This window comes from Mercenaria mercenaria, chromosome 14 (assembly GCF_021730395.1).
Source record: "Mercenaria mercenaria strain notata chromosome 14, MADL_Memer_1, whole genome shotgun sequence".
Taxonomy (NCBI): domain Eukaryota; kingdom Metazoa; phylum Mollusca; class Bivalvia; order Venerida; family Veneridae; genus Mercenaria; species Mercenaria mercenaria.
In genome coordinates, this window is record NC_069374.1 from 28,960,694 (window position 1) to 28,971,472 (window position 10,779).

Below are 10,779 nucleotides of genomic sequence, written 5' to 3' on the forward strand. Positions count from 1 at the left end.
TTGAAACCCAATGGAAAATAATTTTAGGTATGTAATAATCATTTTTATTTCCTCTCATGTATGATTTACAATCGTGCATTGTATACTGACTATACTGACATAATTTTATATAAAACCTAAATGTTTGGAGCAACACTAACGATTTTTTACATTGTTCACATTGTTTTATCGTCTGATTTCTTTTTCTTTTTGGTAATCGCTCTAATATCCATGCGATGATTATATTAATTGAAATGTTTTTTTTTTATTTAATTTTTAATTTTCAATTCTAAAGCCGCATGTAAAATTCCTGCCCTTTCGGACAATTGGTATCAAAATGCACGAAAAAAAACGATCATAATTACGGATAAATTGAATGGGCGGATTAAAAGAAGTGAGGTTCATTTTAATGTTTGAAATCTCAAGGAATCTCAAGGAATTTTAATCGAACTTCAACTTTATACGTTAACTTCGCAAGAGACGTTGAAGCGGAGGGCGAAGGTTGAAATCTCAAACTCTCTAATGACAGGGTAGAGTAGAATCCAGACGTCACAACGTAAGAACAGATCAAATTCCATACGTTGATATATACATAACAGCATTGGGCAATATTCAGGCGATGGTCTTAAAGATGAAAAAGGTTATGTGTAGATTTCCAAGAAGCACAGAGGACATAAAAACAGCTCAAAGAAGGCTCGCTACAAATAGAAACTTATTTTACTGTTATAGTAGTCGAAATATATAGCAGACGGATTGCTTAAAACGTTATTTACATTATATTATTATATGCAAGATATAAAATTGGTAAGGATGAGGGATAGATGATGAATATTCAATATGGAAAACCATACCCTGCCTCTGCCGCCCCTGCTCCGGAACAAAAAACCTCAGCAATGTAAGCATTGACGCGCACAACACCAACATAGCACTCAGACGCGACGCTTTATTTTATTATGCTATGATAAAGTCAATGACAGAACCGAACAATGTCTATACGCTGAGTTAAACATACTAGTATCGACAAGACCGAATATTATCCCGAAATAAACACAACGACTGGTACAAGCAACATCCAGTTGCTACTGTAAACACAACAACAGGACAGAAAAACATCCCGTCAGTCACTGTGTAAACACAACGATAGGACAGAGAAACATCCAGTCGCTACAGTAAACACATCAACAGGACCGAGCAACATCCCGTCGCTGTTGTAAATACAACAATGGGACCGAGCAACATCAAGTCGCTGTAGACACAACGACAGGACAGAGCAAAATCACGTGGCTACTGTAAACACAGCGTTAGGGCCGAGCAAAATCGCGTCGCTGCTGTAAACACAACGATAGAACGTAGCGATATCCAGACGTTCTTCTTCACGCGATGACAGGACCTATCAACATTTAGACTGTACTATAACTTTGCTGTCATAAAGGGTGACAGCCGTTTTCTTTGGCAAAACATATTGGAATGCTTCTTATTGACAGTATTCGGTTTACATTCAATGAACGCATTGCGCATTACTGAATTGCGTTATAAAGAATAAAGATATACAATTTTATTTGCTCTAAATTTCCATGTTAACATCACCGTACATAAACAATTTGTATTTGTGGTCACAACAAAATGTGGTCACAACAAAACGTAGATCATGATATCAAACAACGATTAGATGTAAATCATATCACACCGTGCTATTTTTCATTATCAACAAAACAAGCCAAGTGAAGTTTAATAGCAGGATTTTCGAACTTTGACATAATTCTTTTTTGTCCGCATGGTTATGTAAATTCTTGTTTTATATATTGCCCCCATTGACGTCGTTTGACATCACATTACGTATATATCTAAGATAGCCACAATGTTGGTACACCAAATCTGTTGAAAATTGATTATCAAATTTTGACCAATTTTTATCCATAGAATATATGAGCCGCGCCATGCGAAAACCAACATAGTGCGTTTGCGACCAGCATGGATCCAGACTAGCCTGCGCATCCGCGCAGTCTGGTCAGGATCCATGCTGTTCGCTTTCAAAGCCTGTTGCAATTAGAGAAACTGTTAGCAAACAGCATGTATCCTGACAAGACTGCGCGGATCCATGCTGGTCGCAAAGCCGCTATGTTGGTTTTCTATTGGTGCGGCTCATATCATTTGGATAGAATAGTGTGTCAAGCAAGACAACTTCATTAAACCCGTGATTAAATGAAATATAAACACAATGTTAAACGCTTCAATTAGAACGTTTTAATAAAATAACAGAACAGAACAATATTACAGTTAAGCTTGGACACAAATCAACGTCATAACATCTTTCAAATACATGACTGACAAGGTTTTGTGAATATAAGGCCAGGTCATCACAAAATAAACTTCTTTGACAAAAATTACTGGAACGCGGTTGTTCATTGTCATAATATGATTACAAATATATGCATGAATTTAAAACAGCGACAGAAAAAATCAATTAAAGTCGTACCAATGATGTAAAGATTAAACAAAATTTTATACTGAAATGTAAATCCTTAATTAAAGCGTTGTTGTAATAACATATTTTTAATTTTATTTTATTTATGCGCAACTAATTAATGAGATTATAGAAATGTACTTAAGGAACAACAAAGATGAAAGTTTGTGTGTCTAATTAAAAATAAATCCTATAAAGTTCTTTCTTCTGCTCTGAAGATGTAGATATATCTGTTACAGTTGGGAAGCTGTAACAGCACACGCCTTTGCTATAAAATAATTGATCTGTAATAAGGTTTGTGTATATCTGAATATATGAAACTGAATTCAAAAAGTTTATTTTTATACTTACATATTTTGTTTTTTTATTATTATTTATTATTATATCATATATTATCTATATAGCGCCCTTTTCATGATAAACGCCTACCTAGAGCCCTACATTTTAACACCTACAAATAATTGTACGCTGTTCATATTGTCTACGTTTCTGTTTGCTAAAAGTAAATATTCATAATTTTAACATGTCGGAGACATTGCGGAATGATACTAAATTCACTTGGGTAATGATTACATTTTACTAGGACTTTATCATAGACTCTTTGTGTAAAATCTCAAACTTTAAACTAAAATCAAATCATTAAAATCATAAAATATTTCAATGAAACTTCGACCTCTGATTGGTCAGTTAAAACTCCTGATGTCATAGTAAAGTTATGAATTATAATAATGCTTGGATTACATGGCATGTGACGCGTACTTTTGTGGGTTCTAGGGTACCAGCTCAAATGGCAATCTTTACAACCATCTGGTGAAGAATAAGAACTTATTCTTGTTCAGAACTTCAATTTTAATTCAATGACTAAATGGTTGTGTGTTTTTTGTTGTTGTTTTTTTTTTCTTCTTTTTTTGTTGTTGTTGTTGTTGTTTTTCTTTTCGGATTTGAAGAAATACTAAATATTTTTCTCATTTAAATTAACCAGACTTTACTTGTAAAAACCGACCTTCTGCTTCTGCTCAGTTTTATTCTATACAGGCTTCATTTATATCATTATTTTTTCAGAACCCTATTTTATTTTGATTTATACAATGCAATTGCTGCCATGTTCCATTGTTCAATCGTTTCTAGCACTTATTTCCAATGACTACCCTCTTTCTCCATTTTCGGTCTTTCTGAAAATCATTCTCCTAGAATTACCAATTCAGTAACTGCCATTCATGTAGTTACTATATAAATATTTGATTTGTCTTTGTTCCTTTTGTTTCAGCACACATTAAACGGCTTTTAAAAATGATTATTTTTAACCTACATAAATATTTTTCTGATATAATAATATTTTGGTATTTCTAATTTGTAACTAATAAAGATTGAACATAATACAGTCGAATCCACTTAATACGAACTCGCTTGATACGAATTTTCAGATAAAACGAACAAAATACGGATTCCCCGGCCAAGTCCTTCTATTTCCTATGTAGAATGATTTCGGTAATAGCGAACTCACTTCATACAAATAATCGGTAGATACGAACACATTTTGGAAGTCCCAGTTAGCTTAAATGTTATAATTTTCCATCTTTTGATAGGAATTAATTTTAGAATAGTTTGAAACTGTACAGTGCTGATATTTAATCGAAGTAAATAAAATGTTTTGAAAATTTCAACCTTGTGGCACGTGGTAATTGGACAATGGAGTTGTTCACACCTATTCAAAAACAACTACTCGGTCCCTTGTGTATCATGTCATTCACACAGTCAATATAAAACAATTTAATAAATTGACAGGACAAGATTTAAAGAGGTGTAAACAATTTTAAACACATTATTAAAGTTCCGTTCTATTGTCGACACAGGTAGGCCGTCGTCTTACAAAATATACAAACTTTTATCCTTTTAAGAATGATTATATAGTACAAGCTTCATAATAGAAAATATGTTGGCGGTAGATATAATTTGGCGCTCTGGACCTCAACCGCATATTAAAAATTTAAATTCATGCAGATTTACGTGTTTAAGTATAACTTTTGTTATGTACTTTCAATATTATCAGAATAAATTAACTTAATCAATTTAAATCTTTTCACCGATGATAAAGGTGGTACTGCTTAACTTGCTTGGACAAATTATACGTGTATCATTAATACGAATTTCGTTTGATACGAACATATTTCTCGGGTCCGGATGAATTCGTATAAAGCAAGTTGGACTGTATTAAGACTTTTCGCATAATTATAAAGCATGTATAACTATCTTTATGTAAACTATGTTGTTGTTTTTTTTTTTTTTGTTGTTGTTGTTTCAATTACATGTCCTATAAATATTTGAAAGAAATAAAATTGTTCTTTTGTTTTGATACAACATATTTCAAGTTCAGTAAATATCTAACACACAAAAAAGAAATAAGTTGAGTTCGATGCATAATTAAGTTGACAATGTAGATATTGTGATACAAATGTACTAAACATGGAACTTTCTCTTTAAAACCTTTTTTTTCTTTTGTATTTGTACCTTCATATGAATCCTTACTAACTGAAATTTTTACAGAAAAGAACAAAATAATTTCAATAGAAGTGTCATTATGAAAAATAAAGAAGAATATAAAAATTCCGCTGAAGATGTAAGGACAGGGCCGTTGCAGAAATCTCCGGACCCTAATTCACCTTGACCGCACAGTGTTAAACAAGCGGTGAAGCCTTTCAAAGACGGCTGGCAGCTTGTCTGATTATCTGGCCTCACTGTTCCCGCTTGGAACAAAATATCAACATCGTCACTGAAAAATGCAGTTCCATCACTACAGTCTCGAATAAAGCTATTCACCCTTTCTGAAAAACAAATATACGAGTATCATAATGATTTAGTGGCCAAAGTAAACTTTTTTTTTCATCTTCGTTCTGTTTATTTTTCCGTAGAGAATGCCATATAGAGCTGATACAAATTTATTAAATATAAACAGTATAGTTTCGCTTAATGATACAGTGTAAGTTTACTTTTACATACAACTGTAAATTCCAGTTTTGAAAAATGAACTAGGCGTTTGTCACATTATTTTTACAACCCTGTATAACCTTTAGTGTTTCAAATGCCAACAGATCCATATGTTGAGACTTTAGTAAAATATCAGTATTTGTTATTTCTAAGATCAGTTCAAATATGATTCAAGCTGTTAATATCAGTTGAGCTAAAGTAAAATGTAATATACCTCCTTCCGCTACCCAGGCAACCATACAGTATTTTGGTTTCCTAGCATCACCATAGTCTGAACAATTTTTCACATATTTTTCTACCCTGTAGGAGCCAGTCTTCTCGTACCTCTTCCGGTAATATCTCATGGTTCTGTGCCATGTTTGACACTGGTTTCGACCGTCAACATTACTTGTGTCCGCGCAAAAATAACACATTAAACAATCTGAAATATAAAACAAACTACTAATTTTAATAATATTTAAGTTTTGCTGTAATTTCTTATTGATACGATTTGGCTAGTTTTGCATAACATACGACTGAATAATCATGATCGCTAACAGAGAATCGCTTTATTTTCTTCGCTGTTGGTTCGAATCTCGCAATATATTGAATATTCTATCCAAATGGATTGCAGCTCTCTATCGATGTCTGCGTAACGTATCGTAAATCATTGACTCTTATTGCATATGAACCTTGCAATCATTATTTGGTCGGTCGGAAGACGGTTGCCATCTAAGACCCCATTACCCTTTCTCGAATACAACCTACATATTGTCGAAAACGATCGCTTATTCAGTCTGCAACAATTGTTCTTAACGTCATACGTCCGTCTGTCTGTTCATTCTCCTGAATCTCGTTATCTTGCTCCAAAGCTAGTAAATACCCGTCTTTTAACCCATTTCATCTGTATCTCTGTTTCATGTGTGTTTACACTATGTGAGTTAAATTATATTTAACCTGGCACTGAGACATTCAATGGTTGCACTAATTATCTTTATTAAAGGCTGAAATGTCCGGATGATTACCGCCCGTCTGCCTTCTTGGTTAAGGATGGCCCTGTGATAATCGAAATGTATGCTTCCGTACATCTGAAACATTTTCGTTTTTACTAGTTGAAATTGAGAAATTCGTTTTTACGTCGTTTACCAGTGTACAGTAATTTCAAACTGTCGACCTGGTTCGTCTTGTCACATCATATCTGTGTAGCCCACTGAAGTTTATATATGAATTAAGGACGCCCAACTAACAATAGGACGTACCGAACCTGTTTTACAATTGTACAGGAACAGTGTCAGTGTCGCAATCGTAAGACAGTACTTCCATGTGCCCTACCCGCATGTTCTAAATCCTGGAGGAATATTAGCGAAACTAACTTTGGATGTACATCTCATTATCCTGACCACAATTCGAAACCGGCCGTTGCCACTCATAGTCTGCATATGCTTATGAGTGTTTATTTATATTTAAGGACTAGTTTGAAAATAGTCCCTTCAATGTTATTACGACATAAAACCAACGAGCCGTAATTATATATAAAATTGCAACGTAAGTCAACATGATAATGATGAAATGTGTCGTGCTTCTTGCTCTGTTTGTCGTATGAAATGTTTTTGCTATAGGATTTTACAAAAATATGCTACTATCAAGTTTCAGCAGATTGTGAAGTCAAACAATAAGGCAGACAGTAATCGATGAGAAATTGTTACATCATGACACAATCATATACATTTTAAATCTTCAGTAGCACTGGCAATACAGCATTTCGTCAAACTTTACATAAACAAGAGAGCCATGATGGCCCTGTATCGCTCACCTGGGTACCATTGCTCAAAATGATATGATCAAGTTTTGACATAGAGCACAAGGCATACACATTAAATATCATCAGGATAAACATTTTCTTATAACAGTCGCTTTTGACCTATTCAGGGCCAATTTAATATGAAAGAAGACATAAATACTGTTTAAAACCAATCTCATTAGAAGCTGCTAAGGTGTATTCATTTAGATAAAAAATAAAAGGAGGTAATTTATCATAAATTCAGTCAATATGTATCTTCACTGATGAATGAAATTTCAGATCAGTATCTTCATTAGTTACGGAGACATACCCATTTTACTTTGAAATAAAGGGAGGTAATTCGACATAAAATCAGTTCATAACTATCTACCCTGATTGTCTCAGTCCAACTAATGACAATAATGAAATTTCAAGTACAAATTAAGTCCTATAAGTACTTACTGATATAAATCCATTTTGATTACAATCAGGGGTTTGTATCAAATCAAACCACAAATGAAGTCTCTATATGGCTGCAAAAGCCAAAATAGCAAATTTTGGACCTTTAAGGGGCCTTAACTCTGGAACCCATGATGGAGTCTGGCCAGTGCAAGACAGGAACCAAGATCTTGTGGTGATACAAGTTGTGTGCAAGTTTGGTTAAAATCAAATCATAAATGAAGCTGCTATTGTGCAGACAATGTCAGAATAGCTAATTTTGGCCCTTTCAGGGACCATAACTCTGGAACCCATAAAGGGATCTGGCCAGTTCAAGAAAGGAACCAAGATCTTATGGTGACACAAGTTTTGTGCAAGTTTGTTTAAATTCAAAATATAAGTGAAGCTGCTATTGTGCAGACAAGCTCAAAACAGCTGACTTTGACCCTTTCAGGGGCCATAACTCTGGAACCCATAATGGGACCTGGCCAGTTCAAGAAAGGAACCGAGATCTTATGGTGATACAAGCTGTGTGCAAGTTTGGTTAAAATAAAATCATAAATGAATCCTCTATCGTGCAGACAAGAAATTGTTGACGGACGCACGGACGGACGACGGACCAAGGGTGATCACAAAAGCTCACTTGTCACTACGTGACAGGTGAGCTAAAACTTGGAGCAAATTTTGATAAATGACTAATGGTATCACAAACATTATACGTTATAAAATTTCATACTGAAAGGTATCACCATTAGTGTATGTTTTAAGATCAATGAATGTGTCTTATATCTGTAGTTACGAACCCGTCCGCTTAGCTCCGTAGGGAGATTGCAGATCTACGGGTCGCGGGTCGTGAGTTCAAGCTCTGGGCGAGGCGTATGTTCTCCGTGACGATTTGATAACAGACATTGTGTCTGAAGCCATTCGTAATCCACCACTGATCCATGTAAGGGAGCTGGCAATTACTTGCGGAGAACAGTGGTGTACTGGAACAGAATCCATGAACACTGGTTAGGGTAACTGCCTGCCGTTACATAACTGAAATACTGTTGAAAAAACAGCATTAAACCCAAAACAAGCAAATACACCTGTGGTAGTAACACTATAAATTCATTAATATTATGATAAAAATAGCAATTCATCGATTTGCTTAAAACATAAAACACAATTATAATTACTCATGCCAAACTGGTTTGTTATTCATTGATATTCTAAGAGTAAGATTTGAAATCTAAAAGTCACATATTTGTACATACCAGCAGTCTGTACCATAACTAGTATTAAAAATATCCGAAAATTCATTTTCTTTTTCAAACCATTCGTTTATAAATATTTGTGTATGCCCGTTCTTCCGGGATTTTTATTCAAAACATACGGCATAGTTTACATTTAACTGTGAAATCAACAGAGCGTTAATGTCTTATTGTATTGAAGGTAAAGACATATTCTTTACAACCCGTAATTTTAACGTTTTAAGTTACACTGATTCATGTATGGCAACCCGCATAATAATCTCGTATCTTGAAGTATGAAGATATGTAGTAATCAATCCCTGAAAGATGATGAGATATGTTAAGTATTCTCTTCTCACGAAATGTACATTTTATTTTTTGTTTAGCATATCTGAATGCGTGAATCAAACTTCCTGTCTACGTTATAACAAATGGAACTAAAAGTCGAATGTCGGTAAAAAAGAGAACGATGCTCAATCTATTTAGATTCTGCTCACATTTATGAAAAAATAAACGTATGTTATTTTCCTCGCTACTATTGTTTATATCTAGCCTCATAATGTAGATGAGGTCTATCTCTTGACTTATTATATTATTATAGTATTCTTGGTCATTTGTTTTTGTTTATTTACATTGATTTAAACGTCTTCATAAAACCACAAATATTCGCTCCCCGCGGTCAAAGAAGCGGATTATCACTCTATGATTCTCATCCTTTGACTCTTTTTTTAGTTTTAAATATGGAATTCCCCTTTTTCAGAAATAGATTTACTCTATTTAAAAAAGAAATACTTTCAGAATTCTACAACTGTGAACCATTTCCATACTTCATCTCTGATATGAATCCTATAATTACAATCTTAATACGTAGATAAGCTAAGGTGAACTTTCTGCTGATTAATATTACGGTAATATTGTAAGACTAAACTCAGTATTTTTCTTTAGATTAACTAATAATAAAATAGTTATAATGATAATAATTTCATTTATTATAAATGGATAACATAATTTTTAGCTACAGCCAGTCGAACATGTGGTCCTCTAACATCATAATTTAAAAATTCCATCCTTTTTAATAGTGTGTAACATAGACAGTGAAGTGAAGACATGAATTAAAACAAATTAATCTTAAGTGACATGAACAGTATGTGGTACAATGGAAAGAGTTTAAAATCTAGACAATACCAGAAGATAAGCGTATGTACAAGTGGTTAAAAAATAAATGCTACGTTGGATTACATTTGAAATGCAATATTTCTATAATGTCTACATAAAAATGAACAAGTGTAATAACTAAAATAGACATAAAATGGGGCAAAAAAAAAAAAACATACGAGGGGCGTTTAATATGTAGTGTTACTCCGTATGTAGTTCCGTAACCGCTGGTTATTTTTGATGCGGTTTTCGGCAATTTATTGGGAACACAATGTGTATAAATTATAAAAAATCGGCAGGTTCAAAGTAAAAATATAATCATTTGAGTGAGGTGTACTGTGGTATACTGGACAATAATTATAATCTAGGTTTATCTTGGTCACCCAGAGTCTCAAAAGATAGAATAACTTCCAAAATCACAAAATTCTATCATTTTTCTTCCAGGTAAAGCAATTTGTGATGAGTTTGCGTTCGTTTTAAACGATTTATTGCATTTTTAATTTTACAACACAACTAAACAATCTAAACTCGAGGTTGATTTAATCTGGAATGGGTGTTGAGAGCGATAAATCAAAGTTGTAACAACTAGTTTCGCAATCTAGAATTAAGATACTAGTATCAATTTAACAAAAAGATATTTTTAAATGATGATTATCAGGCCTGACAAAATTGTAAAGGCTTATTGTACTCACATTTTTTTTTCGAGTAAAAATATACACTCTTTTATTTCGAGTAAAATAATGCACGGAGGAACACCTCGGTTCTTC

The 10,779-nt window shown here is 33.6% G+C and overlaps 1 protein-coding gene across 1 annotated transcript; it reads right to left on the reverse strand.

Moving 5' to 3' along the window:
• Positions 1-2,200: 2,200 nt before the first annotated feature.
• On the reverse strand, positions 2,201-9,044 carry LOC123527117 (uncharacterized). The gene is made up of 3 exons (XM_045306402.2): positions 8,882-9,044; positions 5,643-5,849; positions 2,201-5,265 (listed from the first exon to the last, which is right to left on the reverse strand). Exons 1-3 carry the CDS (start codon positions 8,925-8,927, stop codon positions 4,982-4,984), a joined length of 537 nt encoding a protein of 178 aa, XP_045162337.1. The 5' UTR covers positions 8,928-9,044; the 3' UTR covers positions 2,201-4,981.
• Positions 9,045-10,779: the final 1,735 nt, after the last annotated feature.

What these genes read in the sequence shown, in the direction of transcription:
- LOC123527117 (XM_045306402.2), bottom strand. Translation starts at nt 8,927, where the DNA reads ATGAATTTTCGGATATTTTTAATACTAGTTATGGTACAGACTGCTG. An exon ending in AGTTATGGTACAGACTGCTG is followed by an intron (nt 5,850 to 8,881) that starts GTATGTACAAAT and finishes TTTATATTTCAG; the next exon opens with ATTGTTTAATGTGTTATTTT. An exon ending in TGCCTGGGTAGCGGAAGGAG is followed by an intron (nt 5,266 to 5,642) that starts GTATATTACATT and finishes TTTGTTTTTCAG; the next exon opens with AAAGGGTGAATAGCTTTATT.